Source organism: Benincasa hispida, chromosome 9 (genome assembly GCF_009727055.1).
Source record: "Benincasa hispida cultivar B227 chromosome 9, ASM972705v1, whole genome shotgun sequence".
NCBI lineage: Eukaryota > Viridiplantae > Streptophyta > Magnoliopsida > Cucurbitales > Cucurbitaceae > Benincasa > Benincasa hispida.
This window is the reverse complement of record NC_052357.1, coordinates 3224963-3248990: the sequence shown is the minus strand read 5'-3', so window position 1 is coordinate 3248990 and position 24028 is coordinate 3224963. Positions and strand designations below refer to the sequence as shown.

At 36.3% G+C, this 24028-nt stretch overlaps 2 protein-coding genes across 9 annotated transcripts; both read right to left on the bottom strand.

Moving 5' to 3' along the window:
- Nucleotides 1-5307: 5307 nt before the first annotated feature.
- Nucleotides 5308-9138, bottom strand: LOC120086026 (pentatricopeptide repeat-containing protein At4g21065-like). Of its 2 annotated transcripts, none has more exons than XM_039042422.1 (5): nucleotides 8978-9138; nucleotides 8760-8815; nucleotides 6122-8649; nucleotides 5646-5687; nucleotides 5308-5536 (listed from the first exon to the last, which is right to left on the bottom strand). In XM_039042422.1, the coding sequence occupies exon 3, from the start codon at nucleotides 8536-8538 to the stop codon at nucleotides 6610-6612; it is 1929 nt and encodes a 642-aa protein (XP_038898350.1). In that variant the 5' UTR covers nucleotides 8539-8649; nucleotides 8760-8815; nucleotides 8978-9138; the 3' UTR covers nucleotides 5308-5536; nucleotides 5646-5687; nucleotides 6122-6609. The 2 variants fall into 2 exon arrangements, with proteins under 2 accessions (XP_038898350.1, XP_038898351.1); XM_039042423.1 differs by having other exon boundaries at nucleotides 6122-8642.
- Nucleotides 9139-19808: 10670 nt separating this feature from the next.
- Nucleotides 19809-23720, bottom strand: LOC120087239 (putative ribosome biogenesis protein slx9-like). Of its 7 annotated transcripts, none has more exons than XR_005484464.1 (10): nucleotides 23316-23720; nucleotides 23182-23244; nucleotides 22048-22172; nucleotides 21875-21970; nucleotides 21723-21781; nucleotides 21599-21648; nucleotides 20787-20932; nucleotides 20465-20704; nucleotides 20363-20403; nucleotides 19809-20249 (listed from the first exon to the last, which is right to left on the bottom strand). XR_005484464.1 is itself a non-coding variant. In XM_039044161.1 (8 exons), the coding sequence occupies exons 4-8, from the start codon at nucleotides 21892-21894 to the stop codon at nucleotides 20506-20508; spliced, it is 474 nt and encodes a 157-aa protein (XP_038900089.1). In that variant the 5' UTR covers nucleotides 21895-21970; nucleotides 22048-22195; nucleotides 23182-23244; nucleotides 23316-23719; the 3' UTR covers nucleotides 20360-20505. The 7 variants fall into 7 exon arrangements, 5 of the variants coding, with proteins under 5 accessions (XP_038900089.1, XP_038900091.1, XP_038900086.1 ...); XR_005484465.1 differs by having other exon boundaries at nucleotides 19809-20101; XM_039044161.1 differs by lacking the exon at nucleotides 19809-20249 and having other exon boundaries at nucleotides 20360-20704; nucleotides 22048-22195; nucleotides 23316-23719.
- Between the last annotated feature and the right edge of the window lie 308 nt (nucleotides 23721-24028).

The following is a 24028-nucleotide window of genomic DNA, read 5'->3' as shown; positions in this document are numbered from 1 at the left end:
AAGGCTAATGAAATCGACGCAGTGGCTGGCCCCTTGGACGGTATGCCCGTAAAGGAATTGTTAACAAGGGTTGAAACCCTAGAAGAAAAAGCTATAAGAACTGGTAATTTCGAGCATGGGGAAGGCTCGTCTGGGCCCTGTTGCCCCTATGGAAGAGCGTGTCAAAGAACTAGACAGCTTGCAGAAAGCGATAATTCAGATGGTAACTGAGTTATCTGAAGACTTTCGAGCCACTCTCGATGTCGTCCGAGCAGAGATTACGGATATCAGTGCAAGAGTTAACCTCACCATGAGAGCGGTGGGAAACTAGACCCCAGCTAGGGGTGCAGTCCAATTCAACGGAGTAAAAGTACCCAAGCCCAAGTTCTTATGTGGGGCTCGTGACGTGAAAGCGCTAGAAAATTTTATCTTTGATATGGAGCAGTATTTCAGAGCTACGAGCATAGCTACTGAAGAATCAAAGATCACATTGGTAATGATGCATCTAGCAGAGGATACCAAGTTATAGTGGAGGTCTCGTTTCCTGGACATTCAAGAGGGTCGGTGCACCATCAACACATGGGAGAGACTGAAACAAGAGATGCGATCTCAATTCTTCTCCAAAAATGTTGAAATTTTGGCAAGATGTAAGCTACAAGAATTGAGATATACCAACACTATTAGGGACTATGTGAAACAATTTTTAGGGCTAATGTTAGACATACGGGATATGTCCGAAAAAGACAAAGTTTTATGTTTTGTCGAAGGTCTGAAATCGTGGGTAAAAACAAAATTATATGAACAAGGAGTACAGGATCTTCCAGACACGTATGCAGCGGTCGAATGATTGTTCGACTTAACTGATGAATCTCAAGAGATGAGGTAACACTCGAGATCCCAAACTAGAGGGAGTAAGAGCAACTGTTCAAGCCCATCGAGCAATAATGGGGGAGACAGAGACATCAATGGGGATGGCAAACCACTTCAACTGAAGACTGGTAATACGTGCGAGGGCCAAATCAACAAAATTTTCATCAGTCCCCATTCTATTATATATGCAAGGGGTAGAACAAGGCAAGCAAGTGTCCGAAATGAGTAGCCTTTAATGCCTTTCAAGCCTCATTAACCTTGGACTTGAAAAGAAAAGTTGTTCATACAGAGGACGAGAATATACAAGCAGAGGAAGATGAAACCCCATGAGTTGGGGCTCTAAAATTCTTAGCTGCCCCTCCAGAGGAATATGGGAGAAATAAGGAATCCCGAAAAGGTGGATTGATGTATATAAATGTTTGGGTCAACCATAGATCGGTCAAGAGTACTATGGTCGACTTTGTAACCACCCATAATTTTATGTCTGAAATAGAAGCCGGATGGTTGAATCTGCGTTGTGAAGGAGGCGTAAGAAAAATGAAAAACAGTGAACTTTGTGGCATTGCCTATTACAGGAATAATAAAGAGAACGGTCATAAAGTTGGGGGATTGGAGTGGCCCTGTCGATTTCATGATCATTAAAATGGACGAATTTGACATGGTGTTGGAAATGAAATTCTTGCTCGAGCACAAGGTAATTCATATACCCCTCGCCAAATTCTTAGTGATCATAGGATCTACGCCCACCGTTGTGCATGTGGAGATCAAATAGTCGAACGAGATAAAGATGATCTCGGCCCTCCAGTTGGAGAGGGACCTTACCCATGAGTTAATTGAAACCATGGAAGGGAAAGCCCCTTAAGAATTCTGTGTGTCTTTGAAAAGTGTTGCGTTGTCGAGTCGGATAACTTACACAAGTCCCTGCCTCCAAAGAGGAGGAAAAGGTTCCAAATTCCGAAAGTTCCTACCAGGGGACAAAGTTCGAGTAAGATTGCGTCCAAAATAGTTTCGATTGCGAAGCCAAAGAGAACGTCCCCTCATGAGGAGATATGAAGAACTAATGGAAGTCATCGAAAAGGTTGGGAAAGCCTCTTATTGGGTGCAATTACCGTCGTGGTTGGAGATTCATCCTGTCATCCACATAAGTAGATTGAAGCCCTATCACCCTGACCATGTTGATGAGTGATGTAGTGTTATGACATGTTCGCCTACCACGACGAAGAGAACGACAGAGGAAGAAGTCAATGAGAGACTTGTTGGAAGAAGCAGTAAAGTTAGAAGACCAAGACAAGGTTTGGAAGAGTTTCTGGAGAGGTGGAAAAACCTCCAAGATAGAGAAGTTCGTTGGGAGTGCACAGAAGACCTTAAGGCAATTACTCAACAATTTGTTGAGTTCGGGTAGAGACGATTGACGGGGACGTCAACCAATTGAGTGGGAGAGAATGTCATGGCCATGCTTGTCCAAGGTGTGTTACCCATGGTCGCATGTCCCCCTCTACCTCTTTTTACCATGTTTTCATCCTATATATTTCATTTTGCTAGTTAGTTTACTTTCTATGTACTTTTCTTAGTGTATGACCTCTCGCCTATTTCCATATGCATGGGTGGCGGATTTCCTTTTGTTTAGAATGTACTATATAGGGGTAAGACTAATCATCATCTCCTCATACCCAGTGGTGTGCTATAAAGTAGTTGTTGTTGCTTATTGCTTTCTAGCCTACTACAATCTTTCTTTGCTCAAATCATGCTTTCAAATGTTTACAAAAACTTTTTCCTCTAAACTCGTTTTCTCTGAAACAGGGGTAGAAGTTGTGAAAGTTACTCGGTGTGCCATCGGCGATCTGAATTCAAATTGGCTAACTTGTTTTTGAGCGGGAACAAGTATCGTACAATCATTAAGTGAAGCTTTCGAAAAGGCGATTGTGACCGTTGGTATTAGAGCCAAGTTGGTTCGTGAAGTTGAGAAGTTATGATCATGTCCGCTACGAAACAGTTGGATAAGTCCCATGTTGACCAGTTGGTCAAGATAGAAGAGCAAATGTTGTATCTAATAGAAGTCTCTAATCAAGTTCGATTCTGAGAAACGTGGTTATAAGAAGTCTCTAACAAGGCCAATAAAATCAACATGGTGGCTGAACACTTGGATAGGATGCCCATAAAGGAATTGTTAACAAGGGTTAGGACCCTGAAGCAAAAGCTATGAAAACTGGTAATTTCGAGTGCGAGGATGGCTTGTCGGGCTCTGTTGCCCTTATGGAAGAACGTGTCAAAGAACTAAATAGCTCGTAGAAAGTGAATTCAGATGATGACTGAGTTATCCGAAGACTTTCAAGCCACTCTCATAAAAAATCGAATTCTAGTGGCGATAATGGAGCCAAATGTTAATTTAACCTTTCTGAAATTTTTAAAAAATAAGACAATGATAAAAATAATAATAATAAATTAGCAGCAATTTCAATATAGATATTTTTTTCAATCTAAAATTTTTACTCTCACAATCTATTAAAAATGTATCGTTAATTTTTTTAACCTAATTTTTCATATTTGTATTACTTATTATATATTTATTTTAATTAATTTCAGAACTAAAGCTACAAAATAAGTTTCTTGTTTCTCGTCAGGATATATGTATCATACCATTCACAAGTAAGTTTCAAAATTTTCTTAATCTTTTTAATTTTCGTACTTTTAAATCTATGTAATAATTCATAATATTTTTATTGAGAAATATCTCTGTAGAGATAACTCTATATTAATATGGATATATTTTTTAAAAGAAAAATAACAATAGAGACCATAGAGTCATCATCTTCAAAAGGAAAACATACCTTTGATTCTAATATATTATATGTAGAAATCAATTAGAAGAACTACCTGCAAATCATAGTCTAAAAACTAAAATTTCTAAATATAATAATAATATTTAAGATCAAGTTCATAGAATATATTTACAAGGTCTTTGTCAGTCTCAGAATCATATTTTTTTCATTCAAGAAATTTGGATCAATTTCAAAACATGAAAACTCGTAAAGAAGAGTTGTAATATGTACTAAATTAGTTAATCTATCGAGCTATGAAATTTATTTTTACATTTTTGTACAATTTTTTTAATTACATAGTGCCCATATACAAAATTTCTGGCTCTGCTGCTACCTATACAATTTGGGTTATCAACTCATTTGAATTAGGTTGGGTTTAAATAAAAGAAAATTTTGTAGGTAGAGTCAGTGGGTTCACCTAAAATAACTCAAACCAACCTAAATCAACCCAAACTTATTGTTAACTTTAATATATATATATATATATATACACACACACATAAACTTATGATGCAATTATATACATATATTTATATAAGTTATATAAATTTTTTTTTTTTTTTGGATAATCTACTTTAATAACTCCTAAAAATAGTTTTTTAACATTTTGCAAAGAAAAAAATCATTATATAAATTAAAAACACGTTTAAATATTAATTCAATATATGAAAATAATTCAATCAAATTTTTTCGTATTAACATCTTACTTCTTTTTAGAACATAAATTTGAATAAATAATCCGATTAGCCCGAATCAACCCAACCCAAATGTTTCATAGTTAGGTTGAATTCATTTTTTAATAGAGATTATTTAGATTAAAGAAATTAACAAATCAAACAATTGAGTTGAATCTAAAAACTCCTTCAACCCAACTCAATCCATGAACATCCTACCTACAACTAAATTTCAATCCCAATTCCCAAAAAACTTCCCCTTCACCGGTGCCTAGCCTAACAATTCATTTTAGCTTTTGGTTTAAATATAGTTTAAAATATTCTAAAAAAAAAAAAAAAAACTTAAAAAGATATATTTATTGAGAAGCATTCAGCTTCTATATTCATTCCATTCAAAAGACAAAGGACACGAGCTAGGGGTGCAAGAAAAAACCAACAAACCAATATAACTGCCAAAACTGACTGAAACCGCTCGTCGGTTCGAGTTGAAACCGGTCGAGTTGGCGGTTTTGAGTTGAAAATATGTTAAAACCTAAAATTTTCAGTTCGAATCAGGTTGGGCAGGAAAATGAATTGCAAAACTGAGTCGGCCAATTAAATACATATATTATGCGGCAATAGCCTTCTGGTCAAGTTGGCGAGTTTGTGCACCTTTGTACACAAGGTTGCGAGTACAAAATTGGGTGATGCTGGATTTTGTTTTAATTTTCGAAATTTACAAGATAATCCCTCTTCTGCAAGTGAGTCTGCGCCCACACAGTGTCAGTCAGTAAACCGAGAACCCAACCGCCCCAACCACCGGTCTGAGCGGTTCAGTTTACTATTGAACCTGGTTCGGTTTCAGTTTCTTCATATTTTTAATCAATTAATAGGTTTGGTTCCAATTTTCTACTAAAACCGAGTCGAACTAAACCATTTAGACCCCTTACACGAGCATATGATCTTCCAGGCTTTTACACAGAACAAAACAAGAAAGTAGGATCACGTTGGATTTTACTTTATTCAAATTCATGCATTCATGCAGCAGTCAACAATTTATTGATCAAAAAGACATCACAAGCCTGCAATTTCAGCACAAGTGTTCTACATATATTGATATTGTGTAGGGAACTCTCATTTCTTCCCACTCTTCTTCAGGCCAGAACCTCCAAAGGTCCCCTTCTGTTGAGCCTTTGCTCTAAGTTCCTTGAGCGCCTGCAAAACATCAAACTCAAAACTATAGTTGGTAGCAATCTTCGTGACGGCTGATGGACCACAAGAAAAGTTATGAGACAGTCTCAACTTCAAAAGTAATGGTTCTCACCTTTTCCTCTTCCTTCTTCTTTTGAATTTTGGCCAGATCCACCTGTTGAGAAAATCCAGTAAAATTCAAACCGTAGTTCTGAAGATAATACGGGCCTTTTAACCACTACCTTGTCATGCTACTTAGCTGACAACAAAAAAAAATTCTCCACATCGAATTAAGGTACAGAAAGTTACAGATACAAGTTCTCTCCATCTTCCTTTCCATGAAAGCAACCATTGATTAAAAATGACTAATAAATGGAATAGGCAGTAATTTCAAGTGAGAGCATCAATTAATGATTTTAGCTTAAACTTCCCTTCCCCCCGGTGAATGGAATGGACAGAAATAATTACTTATTGAACTAAAAATTTAAAAAAATAATACAAAAATGTCTTAGCTTATAGTGAAAAGGGCAAAAAGCTATGTCAAACCCATAAATCAGGTGCACATTACTTAAATGTAAACATTTCTCCTCGAGGAGTTTTGATGAGAACCTGAGAGTGGGCACCCCACATTTGAAACTTTTGAAGCATAAAATCCTTTACAGCATTAAGACTTCATTTGCCAGTTCGGATGTAGAAAAGAAAGAGGAAGCCGAAGAAGTCCTTTCAAGTTTATTAGTCAAGACTCAAATGCTCTACGAGCCTTTTCCACTGATCCCTTGACCTTTTATTTATTTATTTATTTATTTATTTTTGGAAATGGAAGGCGAAAAGGGTAGCTGCTCAATGTCTCGACCCTTCCTTAGTTCAAGAGTAAAAGGGTCCTTTTATTGGCCAAGGTTATTGCTTTTGCTTCACAATTAATTTCTCATTTCCAATGATTCAAGGTTATTCACGGCAAGAAAATCCTTACTTTGGACAAGAATACCTTAATTGTTATACCCAAAATTCTTCAATTCTCATCCATAGCAAAATAAGATTACATCTACTTCCCATGTTTGTCACCCAAGTTGGAGTTTTCAAAATTCTTATCCAGCCGTTCACCAGAAATCACCACAAGAGCAATGTCCATCTTTGAAGTGATGATAACGATTAACATCTCTAATAGTAATTTCCCTCTCAGTGATTTTCGATATGAACTTGATTGCAACATGACAATCCTCACAAACTCGAAGGTTCTTAATAATCAAGAGCTTAGTTCCCACAGGTGTGCTGATGAGTCCAAAAGCAATGGCCAATCTTTCACTATGACAACACACCATATCAACCTTTTCATCATCTTCAACATCGTGGAAAACTGACCCAATTTGCGGTGCATAGCCAGCTTCTTTCATCAACTTCCCTATCCATTTTAACTCGGCATAGATTGCTTCAGACTCAGGATGAGAAGTATCTTCTGACAAGAAGGCATGAACTTTGTTTCTCACTTCTATCCAACTACAAGCAATACTTTTCTTCAAGCCCTTATCCATCATTAGATCCCTTAGTCTTGCAACTCCTTCCCAATTACCAGCTTGAGCATACATATTTGACAGAATAACATAGTTCCCGCCATCATCAGGTTCAAGCTCAATCAGCTTCTCTAGTGCTAGCTCACCCATCTCCACATTGCCATGGATTTTGCACGAGTGAAGCAACGCACCCCAGACACCAGCATCTGGCTCTACTCTCATTTCCATTATGAGGTTGTATGCTTCTTCCAAGTGACCACAATGACCAAGTAAATCAATCATACAAGTGTAGTGTTGAACAGTCGGACATATAATGTAATCACTTACCATTGATCTGAAATACATCTTCCCTTCATTAAGCAACCCTCCATGGCTGCAGGCAGCGAGAACTCCAACAAAAGTTATATGATCAGGTAGAGCTTTCCCTTTCATCTTCTCAAACAAGTCCAAAGCTTCCTTAGCATGACCATGCATTGCATACCCAGTGATCATGGCGTTCCAAGAGACTACCCTCTTCTCCTCCAATATCTCAAACAAACTCCTAGCAACATTAACTGAGCCACTCTTGGCATACATATCCACCAATGCAGTTTTCACCTTGTCATTTGACTCAAATCCATGTCTCCAACTATAACCATGAAGCTCCTTCCCTTGAGGTAGAAGGCCATTGTCAGCTGAAGCTGAGATGGAGATGACAAGTGTCCCCTCAGTGGGCTTCACCCCATCAAACGCCATCACTCTGCATAGAGCAAGTGACTCATCTGGTTGCCCGTTTTGAGAATAAGTTGCAAGCATGGAGTTCCAACACACAGCATCTCTCTCATCAATTTTATCAAACACCTGTCGAGCACCCTCTACACAACCACATTTAGCATACATATCAATTAGGGCCGCACCAACAAATACATCACTCTCCAACCCAATGCGTAAGACATCTTTATGAATCTTCTTTCCCTCTTCCATGGCAGAGAGAGCAGAGCAAGCTTTGAGCACAAATGGGAAGGTATACTTATCGGGCACAAGACCATGATCTTGCATTTGGTAGTAAAGCGAAATTGCAACCTCATATGGTCCATTCCAAGCATAACCTCGAATCATAACATTCCAAAGGAACAGATTTCGTTTGGAAATTCTATCAAACAAGAGATGAGCATTTGTCAAAGAGTTGCAAATGCAGTAAAGATTCACTAGTTTAGTAGCCAAGAGAGGGTTGAAACTAATACCCATTTGCCACATACGAGCGTGAAGCTGCTTTCCAGGCTCTATCGCCTTTCGGATGACGCAAGATTGAAGGAGAGAAGCATAGTAAGACACCAGCGATTGCTCCAAAGTGGGCTCAAGAGCTGGTCTTGGAGATGGTCGGACTGAGTGGGCTTTAGTGCTCTGGTTCCGAGATGAACATAAGTAGAAATGGGACGTTCCAGAAAGAGAAGATGAACCAACGAATACAGATTTGATGTAGGAGAGAAACGAACATGAAGAAACTCTCTTTGGGCACAATACAAGGTGGAGAGGCATTCTACTAGTCAGATTTAGCCAAAACAAAAAAAAGGCATTGGACTTGTCGATTCACTCGTTACGGCAAATTCCACCTAATGTTTAAGAACAAACAATCCAGTATCCTGATTTCTACCCAAAAACACACAACCAAACAATGAAAGTAAGGCAGATTGAAACTCTACGATCCCAAAAGTTGCATTCAAAATAAAGAACCATAAAATAATAAATTCAAAGCATACCTCGTCATATTCTTTCTTCTCAACCTTGGGTTGCTTCAACGGCTTTGCTTTCCCTCCTACAAAAATATAGGACAAAATCGATTCTCCATATCAAGTTTAAATGGTAAAAAATTAAAAAAATTAAAAAGGGAATCGAATCATATATCGTAGCATAGACAAAGATGATCGAATCGAAATTAAAAGCTAACATTTTCCAAAAGGATAAGGAAATGACGTACCTTGCTTGGACGACATGGCTGAGAAATTGGCCCGAGTCGAAGAGCACAAAGAGGGATCGCTCGTGCGCTGCAATTCACGGCTCCCAAATCCCTAATCGGTTGTTTGGGTCCCGCGGATGGATGACCAGGTAGAGAAGATGAAAATTATCGCTTTTTTTTAAAACATTATTTATATTATAAATATGTTAAATTAGACTTGATATAGATGTCTATTATTAATATCTATTGAATATGTGTTAGTTATGTTATTCACGTGTTTCAAGATTAGCATGTAATTCATGCCCTACTTGTCAAATTAGAGTGATATTTGATAGATTTTGGAAGACAGTGATCAATCCAAAAATTGGAGAAAGTGGAGAAATTCATTCTTTGTTATTTTTATCTACTTTTTGTTATTTATTTATGTTATATATTTATATATTATATTATATTTATTTTATAATTTATTTATTTTATTATATGTTCTTATTATATCATATTTTTTCAATATATGTGTTCTAGTTATGCACCGTTGTATTTCTCAAATTCACAATACGTTATCAGCACGAGCTCCTATCGTTTTCCTCGTTAAAGGTAGGTTCTAAAGGTATGTCAGTTTTTCTTTCTTCATTATAATTAATAAATTTAACTTTATTTTGCATATTTAATATATATTAAATTTCTAATATAAATATAGTATTTTATTATAGTGTTGTCATGACAAATCTCACAAAATTAAAATTTTTCACCCTTGGTATTAACGACAATAATTATTTGTCATGGGTACTTGATGTCGAAATCTACCTGGATACTATGAATCTTTGAGAGACTATTAAAGAAGCAAATACGACTTCCAGTGAGAACAGATCAAAAGCTATAATTTTCCTTCGTCATCATCTCCACGAGAGATTGAAAATAGAGTACCTTACAATAAAATATTCATGTATCTTATAGAAAAAAATTGAAAGAGAGGTATGAACATCAAAAAACAGTTATTCTTCCTAAAGCTCGTTATGAGTGGATGAACTTAAGGCTACAAGATTTCAAATCAGTAAGTGATTACAACTCAGCATTATTTAAAATCAGTTTGAAATTGTTATTATGCGGAGACAAAATTACTGATGTTGATATGTTAGAGAAGACATTTTCTACATTTTATGTTTCAAATATGTTATTGCAGCAGCAATATCGAGAGAATGGTTTTAAATAATATTCTAAACTAATTTTATGTCTTCTCGTAGTTGAACAAAATAACGAGTTATTGATGAAAAATCATGAATCTCGATCAACTGAAACGACACTATTCCTTGAAGTGAATGATGTGAATTTTAATACTAATCATGGTTGAAGTCGTGGTCATGGTCGGAGTCGTGACCATGGCAGATGAAGAAATAATTATTATTTTTGTGGTGGTCATTCTAATCATTCAAATTTTTAAAAAATAAAAAATAAAAAAAACCACACAAAAGAATGATCACAAAGGAAAAGCTTCACAAAATAAGAGTTCAAAAAGTATTGAAAATAAATGCTCCTGATGCGGAATGACTAGGCATTGATCACATACCTATCATACGTCAAAACATTTAATTGATCTCTATCAAGCATCCCTAAAGGAAAAAGAGAAAAATATGGAAGCAAAATTTGCATACCAGGATAATGGCACATTTGACTCATCCCATATGACAAGTTTGGATGTGGTATACATTTTGTCTTCTTGTTCTGATAATGATTCATCTGGAAAGGTGCGTCCTTTTGTCGTGTAGGCACCTAAAGTGGAGCTAAAAGAGCTTCCTTATCATATGAAGTATGCCTATCTAGGAGAAGCCAATGAGCAAGAAGAGAAATTGGTGAAGGTCTTGCAAACATACAAGCTTGTCATTGGGTGGACGTTGGCGGATATCAAAGGTATTAGTCTCATTGTGTGTATGCATTATATTTCTCTTGAAGAAGGAGCTAAACCTTGTCAGCAACCCCAACTGCGTTTGAATCCTGTCCTGAATGAGGTCATTAAGAAAGAGGTCTTTAAACTCCTCGATGCAAGTATTATCTACCCTATTGCTGATGGTGAATGAGTCAGTCCTATACACGTAATGCCTAAGAAAATAGGTGTTACTGTAGTTAAAAATGAGGAGGGCAGTTTAATTCCTGTAAAAATTTAAAATGGATGGAGAATGTGTAGTGGTAAGTCTAGATCGATCCGCAGGGAAGCGCGATTTGTTTCGTTAAGCCAATTTCCTAACTAGGAGGGTAAATGGGGGGTTTTTGTATGGAAGAGATAAAAATGTGAAACATAAAATGCAAGGGTAAATGTAATCTAGGATATGGGTGTGAAACTCGGATTTCTATTTTCCTTACTTAAGCAAGTGATAAAAGGAATTAACTAAGTAAAAGTTAAATCCTAAGTTAAGGGGAAGGAAATTTCTAAGTGTTAAGTAGATTTTCCTTGAATAATTTAAGTTGAGCTTTAATTGGTAAAATTGTAATGAAATTTGTATATAAATAGGTTGTTGAAAACAGTTAGTGTGATTGGTGAAAGAAGGAATGGAGATTTGAAAGGAGAAAATAATATTGGAAAAGTTGAAGAAAAATATTAAGTGGGAATAAATATAGAAATTAAGTACGTGGAATCAATGTGGAATAATATGAAGATTGAGTTTGGAAAATTCGGGGAAGAATTTCGGCTAAGTATAGAGAAGTTATGTGAAAAACGTTATGGCTGAAGGACCAAGAAAAATATGGAAGTTATGTGCAATGCGTGTTGTGCACAAAGCACTGGAAGGCAAGTGACTAGTGACACAATTGTGTAGAAGTTGTACGGAGACAAACAATTCGCAGTAGCTAAGAGCGAGATCGTTGAGAGTGAGATCAGCGAGATCGTTGAGAGCGAGATCATTGAGATCGATACCAGTGAGATTGGAGAGGAAATGGGAGAGAGCGAGATTGGATAGAAGATGGGAGAAAGCGAGACCAGCGAGAAAGCTGGAGAGAGCAGGAGTGGAGAGAGCAAGAGTGGAGAGAAAAGTTGGAGAGAAAGCTGGAGAGAGCGATATTGGAGAGAGCTGACCAGCGAGATTGCTGGAGAAAGTGAGAGTGAAGAGAGCGAGACCAGTGAGAAAGTGGGAGAGAGCGACACTGCCGAGAGTGGAGTGAGCGGCACTGTCGAGAGTGAAGTGAACGGCACTGCCGAGAGCGGAAAGAGCGACAATGTCGAGAGCGGAAAGAGCGAGAGCGCCTATGCATTAGCCTTGCTTTGTCTGATTCGAACGTCACGCCCAAGCCTCGCCTATGCATTGAACGGCCGAGCAAGCTTCTGGGCGATGTATTTGGACGCGTTGGGGTGGATTATGCATTTAAATTTTGAATACAAACAAAGCTTGAAGACGTAAGAGAAAACGACAATTAAAATCTAGGTGTCCGATTAAGAGAAATTCTTAAACCCTAAGAAATTATGTTGGATGCATTTGGGAAGAACACATTGAATCAAGGAGAAGTCAGCTTACGTTGATAAAGGGAGGATTAAACATTTGGTCATGCACGCAAGTAGCTGGTATCAATCCCACGAGCAATTTGAACGCCTATAAATAGGGAGTTGGGATTTCATTTTCAAATCACACAAAAATCATAAATTTCGTAGAGAAAGTAGAGGGNGTGAAGTTAGCTTACGTTAATAAAGGGAGGATTAAACATTTGGTCATGCAGCCAAGTAGATGCTGTCAATTCCACGAGAAATTTGAACGCCTATAAATAGGGAGTTGGGATTTTATTTTCAAATCACACAAAAATCATAAATTTCGTAGAGAAAGTAGAGGGCAGTGAGGGTTCAAGGGAGTGTGTCAACTTTGGACGAGAAGATCTACCAATCTACTCGTGCGTTTGGAGTGATTCCAAAGCCATCTGAAAGCTCTGAAAGTCTAGTTTTCAGAGTAGGGCTGTTGGAGGAAAAAGCTCAAAGGAACTAGGCTGGAGGTTGAGAAGCAGGCAAAAGGGTCAGACTGTCAGATCAATCTGAGCCAGTCTTGAAGATTTTGAGATTACGGAAAAATCACGAGGAATTCTGAGCTGAAAGTTTAGGGTAAGATTCCTAAGACATTTTAGAATAAGTTTGTAGAAGGAAGTATTTCCATATAAGGTTCAAAACTATGAGTAATCTAAGTTGTAAGTTGAATCTGGATTCTAGGGGTGAAAAAGGGACCCGAGGAGCTATTAGAGTGAAAAGTTCCTAAGAAATCGAGGTGAGTGGCTAAAATGTTTTCGAACTAAAATGTTTTTAATTGTTTTGATTACAAACGTTTTACAGAAAGCATGTTTGCGAAAAAAAAGTATGTTTGCGAAAATAATTCTCATGCCTCCTAGTTTTATAAAGTGGTTTCCAAGCAAATTTGAATTGTGATTTGAACGCATGCATATTGTTGAAAAACTATTTACATATGTTGATTTCATCCAGCATGCATTATCATCTTTAAAGCGATGTTGTATATGTATTATACTGTACATGCTTTAAAGAGAAAAGTTGTTTATAAATAGTTTTGGTAAAATGTGATGTCAAAGTACAAGGAGAAGGCATCCATCCAACTAGATACTGAAGTACAAGGAGAAGGTATCTATTGGTACTGAAGTACGTTTGAGAAGGTACCAAGCCAACGGGATACTGAAGTACATTGGAGAAGGTATCCTAGTAGCTCGATACTGAAGTACAAAGAGAAGGTATCTGAGTCGTAGTACCTAATGTGTGAAGGTACTTAGTGTGGCCACAGGTGAATAAAGTCAGAGATTGAGCAAAAGGGTCCTCTCTGGACTAGTAGTTGGTGTTGGGATTATTTTACCAGTTATACAATACTTTGATTTGAGAAATGATTTTACTGTTTTATGTTTAAAACAACTTTATATAATTTACGCTTGGAAAATATTTATGCTGCAAAAGTTTATATTTCAGATAAAACTATTTTCTGAAATTATGCATGAGAATTTACTATGTTTTCTCGGTCACTCACTGGGCGTAAGCTCACCCCGTTTTCAAATGTTTTTGTTTTTCCCCCCTACAGGTAGCAGTCAAATCCTCTGAAGACAGCTCAGTATCTGTTCTGCCACTAAAGGACTAAAAGACTTGTAACCGTTTGCTAGGTGGTTACGGTTAATATTGTACACATGTTACTATTGTTCATATAGGGACTAAGGTTTGTGGGTTTTGGGACTTGTAAATCTAATGTTGTAAATACTCTAAACATATTAAGTTTCTAAGTTAATAAATTGTGGGTCTACAGCCGTCCCGTTGCATATAATTTGTATTTGGTATCAGAGTTATTCTGCAAGAGTTTTTAGATAGCAAGTGTCAGCCTAAGGGTTGATAACTGCTGCAGTCACACCCTTCTCTAGGCTAAGAGGGTGATCTGGGGCGGGGTGTGACAATGGGTCTATCTAATTTCTAGAGCAGGAGAGAGAATCCTATGTAATTTCTAGCATGGAATTCAATAATTAAACAAACATCTTCTATGCATGCACAACTACTAAATCGATTTTGCTTAACTAGTTTCTACAAAGGACGACAACCAATTAAAACCGAATTGATCTAGTGTCCTAATCATTAATCAAGATTCGAAAAGCAAACCTTAACTAAACTATATGCTCTTAATTCTATTAAGTTCGATAGCGTCCATATAGGATTAAAGTTCATATTCATGAAGATTAAGGATTCGATTGTGTTGACTAACTGATTGGACAACCTAATTCAATTAATCAATTTGTACTTTGAACCTAGGTTGAACATGCATTACTAAGATTCAAGTCCAACCTATAAATATAAGCATTCACATGCAATCCTATGTTGTCGGGGTAAATTCAAGCATAGACGAATACAAGGAAACGCGCGAGCTCGAAATCAACTAGCAGAGATATACAATTATGATAGGGTCGTCAGTCCAACATATAAACGCAAATCTAAATTACATCAAAATTCAAAGAAGGCATAGAGTTGAAGAATTATGGTTGCAATGATAGATTCAAAGATGGTGATTCTATTCACGATAGCACCATTATTAGGAGTTGAAGTCGGCGATGGAGCTTGTATCAAAGAAGTTGAGATAGAAGAAGATGGAACTAGAGTGATCACTATTGGCTCCGAAGGAGCAATAAATGAAGTCGATGGAGAAGGAGTCGAAGTTGAAGCTGATGGTGAAGTATTGGTGGAAGGAGAGGGAGCCATGTCCAACGAAACAAGGGATGAAGATAAAATTCAAGTCGGAGGTGTCACCACTGTTGGTGGAGAAGTCGATTTCAAAAAGGAAAATGGTGGCAACTTGGTTGGAGAAGAGGTCGGTGTGGTGTTCAGAGCATGGTCAACCGATAATCTCTAGATATTTGTTTTAATTATAGTTTAATTACGAATATTTCTTAATAAGTCAATTGCAATCTCATTGTATGGCTGGGGGTTGTTTGGACTTTTCCAAATTCATTTATTTTTTATTTTAATTCAATTTGCTATTTTTACAAAAAAAAAAAAAAAATGTTGATTTGTTATTTTTACAAATGAAAAGTTATGTCATTCTTCTTGTTAGCCCATAAACTAACTAGGAATCACATTTATTTATTTCATTTGGGCCTCCAAACATAGGTCATCCATACAAAATTCTTGGAATATATTTGGCCTAAGAAGTTGGGAAGTAAGAGTTTGTGAACTCTATTCCTTATTTAGCCCAAGGAGTTGGTGGGTCCCATTATTTAAAAAACATCAATTTTATATCTCATCAACTTCTTACATTGTGGATCCCCAAAAATTCACAACTTCCTAGATTTCATAACTTTTTACTTCTCACTATTCTACTTCTTACCCCAAACACGTCTTAAAAGTTTAAAAAAGATTTATGATCCAAAGGAATGAAACAAGATCATAATTACAAAAAATAATAGTGGCCTAGGTCCAAAGGGAGGCATCAAACTCCGCGACCTTTCAAACCTCCTCACCCGATCTCTCAACCACTCCTAAGAATTGTGCTCTCTTTATCATTACAATGGCAACTTTTTTTCCTTTTTAGTTAAAAAAGGATTAGGATATTAGACCTTTTAATTGCCATACGTACTTTGGCGAGGTGCTTAAATTTCAAAATGATAAAGCATTTTTGCATTGGTGTAACCAACAAACTATGATGGAAATCAAGAAATCATGTGGTGATTACGAGAAATATCATTTCATTTATTTCTCTACATGATATTTTGAGTACAATTCCAAGGCAGCTTGTTTGTCATTGAACTCTCTTTAGTAATGAGCACAAAGTTAAAGTTATTGACAAACATTCCAATTTAAAAATGTACTTACCTTCATGTATCTCTCATTACAAACACAAATAATAAAATAAAATATCTAAAAAAATTAGAATAATTTGTCATATAATAAATTATGATCAAACAATTTAGTTAAACCCACAAAAATAAATGCAATCTAAGATACACCAAAATCAACATTATGCTCGGTTTTTTTAGGGCTTTTATGAAAAGATAAAATAGGCCATTATTTCAGTCGAAGATAATGTTCAAAATATAAGACAATGCTTCCAAAGGAGCTGCTCCATCTTGATGTTAACAAACTTGCATGTTGAAGCTTTTTTAAAGCAAGACTATTTCATAAATGTATAATTTAAAATAGTCATTCGTAATAATATTTTTCAAAATTGCATTTCTTTTTCCTTTTTTTCTTTGTCCAATTCATAACTGTGCCATGCACTGTAGATTAATTATAATACCTAAAAAAAATTGGAAATGTAAGTTGATCAAAATCTTTTCCTGTCTATTTTCTGGATGATTACAAACAGAATCCAGATGTGTGTGTGGGGGTGGGGGGAACAAAAATCATCTACCAGAGGACTTCAGAGCTCAAGTAAGATCAACGGTTAGGAGGTGTTTGATAAATGGGTATGAGTTGAGTTGAGTTGGGTGAATATTTATTACCCATGTTTGTTAAGTTCATAAAGAAAACCTATGGGTTATTAAACCCCCTTTTTTACCACTCAAAACTCTCTTTTTTTATCCCCTCAAAACTAGGACCTTTTATATTAATATGATTGTTTTCAAAACTTATTATATTAGAGAAATATTAGACCTTTTATATTAGAGAAATATTGTTGTTTTGCTAGAAGTCGAGGGTTGAGGATTGGATTAATGTGAGGCGAACATTGAGAACTCGATAAACAAGGAAAAACTTGGAAACAATATGTATATTAGGGTTGTCATAGGTGAAGTTTCGACATACATAACTCGACAAACAAAGAAAAACTTGGAAACAATATGTATATAGGGTTGTACATAAGTCGAAACTTCAACCCTGGACAAGCGAAATCTCGCTAATTTTGTGATGAGGATCTCGCTCTAGAAGGAAATCTCGCTAGAAATGTGGGCTGAATCTCGCTAATTTTGTGATGAGGATCTCGCTCTAGAAGGAAATTTCGCTAGAAATGTCGACTGTTGAAATGCAAAGCACACACATGGATAGACTTGCATCGTGGCAAAAGGAGAAATATGAGCTAAGAGCGAGATCGTTGAGAGCGAGATCATGAGATCGAGACCAACGAGATCATTGAGAGCAAGATTTTGAGCGAGAAAGTGGGAGAGAGCGAAAGTGGAGAGAGCGAGATTTTGAGCGAGAAAGTGGGAGAGAGCGAGACCAACGAGAAAGTGGGAGAGAGCGAGAGCAGCCTGTGCGTCAGCCACGCCTTGTCCGGTGCAGCATTCGAACATCACGCCCACGGATTTCATTTTCAAATCACAAAATCATAAATTTCGTAAAGGAGAGGGAGAATAGTGAGGTTTGTGAGAACGTATCAATTTTGGATAAGGAGATCTCCCAATCTACTCGGTCGTTTGGAGTGATTCCAAAGCCATCTGAGAACTCTGAAAGTCTAGTTTTCAGAGTAAGCTGCCGGAGGAAAAAACTCAAAGAAAACGGGCTGGAGATTGAAAAGAACGCAGAAGGGTCAGACTGTCGGATCAATCTGGGCCAGTCTTGAAGATTCTGTGATTCCGGCCAAACTACGAGGAGTTCTGAGCTGAAATTTTAGGGTAACTTCCTGAGACATTTTAGAATAAGTTTGTAGAAGGAAGTATTTCAAAATAAGGTTCAGAACTATGAGTAATCTAAGTTGTAAGTTAAATCTAGATTCTATGGGTGAAAAGGACTCGAGGAGCTACTAAAGTGAAAAGCTCCTAAGAAATCGAGATGAGTGGCTAAAATGTTTTCGAACTAAAATGTTTTTTAAGTTGTTTTGAATTACAACATTTACAGAAAGCATATTTGTGAAAATAATTCTCATGCCTACTAGTTTTATGAAATGGTTTCCAAACAAGTTTGAATTGTGAGTTGAACGCATGCCTACTGTTGCAAAACTATCTACATATGTGTATGTATTTTATCCAGCATGCGTTACCAACTTTAAAGCCATGTTGTATATGTGTTATACTGTACATGCTTTAAAGAGAAAGTTGTTAAATAGTTTTTGGTAAAATACGATGCCAAAGTACAAGGAGAAGACACACCCAACTAGATACTGAAGTACAAGGAGAAGGTATCTATTGGTACTGAAGTACGTTGGAGAAGGTACCAAACCAATGGATACTGAAGTACAAGGAGAAGGTATCTGAGCAGTAATACCTAATATGCCACAGGTGAACTAAGTCGGAGATTGAACAAAAGGATTCTCTCTGGACTAGCAATTGTGTTGGGATTATTTTACCCGTTATACAGTACTTTTATTTGAGAAATGATTTTACTGTTTTATGTTTAAAACAGTTTTATATACATTACCTTGGAAATTGTTTATGTTGTATTAAATTATATTTCAGATAAAACTATCTTCTGAAATTATGCATGAGAATTTACTATGTTTTCTCGGTCACTCACTGGGCGTAAACTCACCTCGTTTTCAAATGTTTTGTCCCCCCCCCCACAGGTAACGGTCAAATCCTTTGAAGATAGCTCTGCGCCTGCTCTGCTACTAATAGACCAAAAGACTTGTAACCGTTTGCTATGTGTTACTGTTAATATTGTACACATGTTACTATGTTCATTAGGGACTGGGTTTGTGGTTTTGAGACTTGTAAATCTAGTGTTGTAATGACTTTAAACATATTATGTTTCTAAGTTAATAAATTGTGGGTCTAAAGACGTCCTGTTGCATATGAATTATAATTGATATCAGAGTTATTCACAAAGAGTTATTAGACAGTAAGTGTCACCCAAGGGTTGGTAACTGCTGCAATCACGCCTCTCTAGGCTAAGAAGGTGGTCTGGGGCGGGGTGTGACAATAAGTATCGAAAAGAACATATATTTTTGTGAATTTTTTTGGATATATATATATACATACAAACATTCAATATGAAATATATATACCTTCAATATATATACATACAATATACAATATACCAATTAATTGAGCAACAATATGAAATATATTTTGTTGATATGTTTTACCGATTGAAGAGAATTAGAATTATTACAGTTTTTGAAAAGAATATATTAAAAATAATCTATTATGTTCTACAAATTGAGATTGTCCAATTTATGTCATAAATGATTTGAGAAAATACGTGTATATTTGAAAATTAATCAACAATAGCAAAGCATAAAACTAAAAAAATAAAAGAATGAAATAAAAAACAAATAGAAAAAAATAAAACTAATCTCATTCATAAAAACTACATCAGATCCTCCAACTCAACTCAACTCAAACTCTGCATAACAAACACAAACAATAATTACCAACTTAACTCAACTCTGCATAACAAACATAGACAATTTAACTCCCCAGATAATAATTACCAACTCAACTCAACTCAACTCTCTACTTTTATCACATACCAAACACACCCTTAATGATAACAAAAACAAGTTGATTTCACAAATTAAAATGACATGAAAGCATTTACCAAGCGGCTTAGATGGCAAAACAAAGCTCAAAAACAAAAATCATCTACCAGATCCGATTCGGAGGACTTTAGAGCTCAATTGAGATCAGTTGTTAATGATAACAAAAACAAGTTGATTTCACAAATTAAAATGAGCATGAAAGCATTTACCAAGGGCTTAGATGGCAAAACAAAGCTCAAAAACAAAATCATCTACAGATCCAATTCGGAGGACTTTAGAGCTCAATTGAGATCAGCTGTTAATTATAACAAAAACAAGTTGATTTCACAAATTAAAATGAGCATGAAAGCATTTACCAAGCGACTTAGATGGCAAAACAAAGCTCAAAAACAAAAAATCTACCAGATCCGATTCGGAGGACTTTAGAGCTCAATTGAGATCAGCTGTTAATGATAACAAAAAACAAGTTAATTTCACAAATTAAAATGAGCATGAAAGCATTTACCAAGCGGCTTAGATGAGCAAAACAAAGCTCAAAAAAACAAAAATCATCTACCAGATCCGATTCGGAGGACTTTAGAGCTCAATTGAGATCAGCTGTTAATGATAACAAAAACAAGTTGATTTCACAAATTAAAATGAGCATGAAGGCATTTACCAAGCGGCTTAGATGGCAAAACAAAGCCTGTGAAAAATTAGTCACATCTCCATAGACGAAGGTCTTGGAGAGGCTTTCGACTTCTTCTCTTTCCTTTTCTTGCTCCCATTTTTGTTCGTCTTTTTCTTTGGTTCCTCAATTGGTTGTGTGCCCTCTAAATGTAGTTGAATAGCTCTCAATGGGTCTGCCTGAAATACAGGGTGATTAAGAACAGTACCCATTTGCTTTCTCTCCTTCAATCTGTTAAAATGAACCCATCATTACAATACATAAACAAGGATAAATTATAAAACATGTCAAATAATGATAACAAGCAACTTACATAAACTTTAGCCTAGACTTGCAATTTAGTTTTAACTCGGCTGCAGATGGTTTTTGTTTAGGCGCCTCCAATCCAGGAAGAAACTCGGACAGGGTAGAAAGATCAAAAGCCTTCAAGTCTCTTTTACGTCTTCGATGGCTTTTCTTCTATTACACATAATCAACTTTAGTAGAATACTAAAAGAGCAAAATGAATTCTTTTCTTTTTTTTTTCCGCCCCAGAAGTATGCAACATGTACAAGAATACTTTGTACAAGGAATAAGAACATTGAACCAATCAAATAACGAATCAAAATATTCCCATTCTAAATATTGACTGACAATCACGTTATATTATTGATGTCAATAATAGTTGTAACTACAACAATTATTTTCAAATCTTAAAATTTAAAAGTAAAGTAGACAGATTGAAGCGCTCCATGTCAAGTTTTTCATTGTAGAGGAGGGAAATTCCAGGGTATTCCAATCAACCCTTGTAACTATGTTCATGTGGTTCCATGATCAATTTATGACCTTGCAACGTTTGGTTATAAGAAACTTGGGCTAATTTTGACATATACATAATCTCTTCGCTGAACCTAATGTTTATCACCATGTGCACATTGAGATTTCAAGAAAATTATAGCTACAGATAGTTTAAAAGTTAAAAGGAGAAACAGAAAATTGTTCTAGAACTATTCACATAATAAAAATAGAAGAGTATTAAAGGCCATCAATAACAAAAAATGAAAAGAAATAAAAAAAAAATTAAATAGCCATAACTAATGAAGAAATATAATGCTATGTGCAAAGTAATGGAATAAATAATTTTACCTTAGTAATAGTCTTTTGAGCATTCAAGGTAGAAATAGTTTCTCCAACTCCTGCATGTAGCCATATTTAAGATTTCATTGTTTATGATACCAAAACAACACTCAAAGACGAAAACAACACTCACTCTCATAAAACTGGACCTTCTTTTCAAATTTGCGTTCAGCTTTAGATTTTGAATCCGACCTTCATGGATAACAGACAAGAAACCTTAGGGTTGACGAAAACGAAAAAAGAAGCTACACATAAGAGAGGAAAACTCAAAGCATGCAGCCATACCGAGAGACTGGTTTGCCCATTATGACAACTTGCAAGTTTTCTGGTTACTTGAATCAAAAGAAGGAATTTCCTCACCAATGCTCCAATTGAAAATTCCTGTGCATAGATCAAAAAATTGGAAGAGCACAAAAAACATTAAGATCTTAAAGAAAAACCTAGAGTTCGAGTTTTACTCAGTCATTTAGAAACTAAAGGCATATCTAATCTTGAGCGTTCAATCTTGAAGGAAATTTGCAACCTCAACTCCCTAGTAGATGAAGAGGGCAAGATGTGGCGATGAAATAGGGTTTCAGAAAATCTGCAAGATATTTGGACCTCAAACTGTAAACTATGTGTTAGGTATTCAAACATGTAAAATATATGAAAAACACTAGAGATAACAGTATTGATAATAATAATGTTAATAGCCTTTCGAGAAAGTTTGTCTCTCTTCCACAATCAAGCCATTATGGACTAACCTACCAAAATATGACCTTCCTTCCTACAAAACCTAACTCCTATTTATAACCAAACTACCTCTATCGAATTACCATTACACCTTTACTCTATTACTATTCAAAAATACCACTATTAGTATCCTCATATTATCCCACCCTTCAAACACACCTTGTCCTCAAGGTGTGCGCTATATAGCAACCATTACGATTTACAAACACAATCAAAATTCCCATACCACAAAACCAACTTAAGCATCATAATTTATGCAAAACCCAAACTAACACTAGATAGGCTCGCTGCAATCCAGACATGCACAACCTTAAACACATGCATTCTAGACTATAGTTTATTATCACATTTAAACAACATACTCACAACTTAAAAGAAGTTATACTTTTCTGGACAAACTCAACAAATCAGTATGTTCATCACCACAATACACTTAACGACTCATCATGCTTTAACATCCAAAATCATAGGAACATATTCAGCTCAAAACTCAAAATAAAACACCATATTTCATTGAAATATACATATTACATATTATAATCAAATAAGTAAAACACGAAGCATGCTAACACACGACAAACAGATCCAGCGAATTCTACTTACTAGACGTCCTACAGCTACTAAACTATTGGATATGCCCCTAAAACAACAAGAACAAGATTCTAAGATTATAACTTCGCTGAAAACCAGGAGTTGAAGACAAAAAGGTGTTCAGAAGGAATATCCTTGAACGAGACAACCTTAAGCTTTAATTCAAAAATCCGAATCAATCCCAAACTACAAGCCAAGAGTGCCCAAGGGTTAGAGACCAATTCACAACTCTTAAATCAAGTATGGACGGAGCGAAAGCAAGCTATTACCTACTGAATGCTGCAAAACAACCCGACACCTTGCAGTCTATTAGTGTTTGAATAGGCTTAAACCTGTAGATTTGAAGGCGTTAGGGAGTGAGTAACGCTATTCTAAAGTCCATGGGAGTGGGTCAGAGCCAAACCTTGTCGGAACGAGGAAAACTCGCTGTAAACCGCCAAAATCACGTGGGTCACGTTGGTTTGCTGCTGCTGCCGAGTGGTCGTTGGAATAAGGAAGAAGAAACTGCCGTTCATACTCGGAGGCGTCGCCGGGAACCGCCACCAGTCAGGCTCTTGGGTAGAAGCGTCACTGTTCGCAAAGTACTGTGGCCGGAACTCACGCGTTTGTCGTGGATCGCATGCGCCGCTGCACGCTGAAGAGGCAGGCGTGGCAGCCTTACACCGCCGTTGGCGGCTCGTAAGAGGCGTCGTGTGGTCGGCAGAGTAGGGAGGCCGAAGGTGGGAAGGCGCTGCGGTTGATTGAACAAAACGAGGGGCTGATGATACACGAAGAAAGAGAAGGAGTTAAATTGGGGAATTGGACAAAATTATCATTTTTGTTTGGGATAAAAGATAGGTTATTGTAAAAAATATGTTTATGAAAAAAGATAGGTTATTGTAAAAATGGTCGGACAATAGCACACAACGAAAACACAGAAATGAAAAAATGTATAATATAATATATAAATAAATAAAATAACGAAGTATGGATTTCTCTACTTTCTTCAATCTTTTTAGATTGATCACGAATATGTGTCTTACAAAATCCACTAAATATTATTATTTATAGGCAATTTGGCAAGTAAAAGGTGTATTACATGGGTAATCTTGAGACATGTCGATTGTTCCTCAGAGT

Bases quoted from the DNA above. Each gene is read 5' to 3' on its own strand.
- LOC120086026 (XM_039042422.1), bottom strand. From the start codon at position 8,538: ATGCCTCTCCACCTTGTATTGTGCCCAAAGAGAGTTTCTTCATGTTCG.
- LOC120087239 (XM_039044161.1), bottom strand. From the start codon at position 21,894: ATGGGCAAACCAGTCTCTCG. The intron at 21,782-21,874 runs GTATGGCTGCAT...TTATCCATGAAG, and splicing joins ATGGGCAAACCAGTCTCTCG to GTCGGATTCAAAATCTAAAG. The intron at 20,705-20,786 runs GTAAGTTGCTTG...TCATTTTAACAG, and splicing joins AAGTCTAGGCTAAAGTTTAT to ATTGAAGGAGAGAAAGCAAA.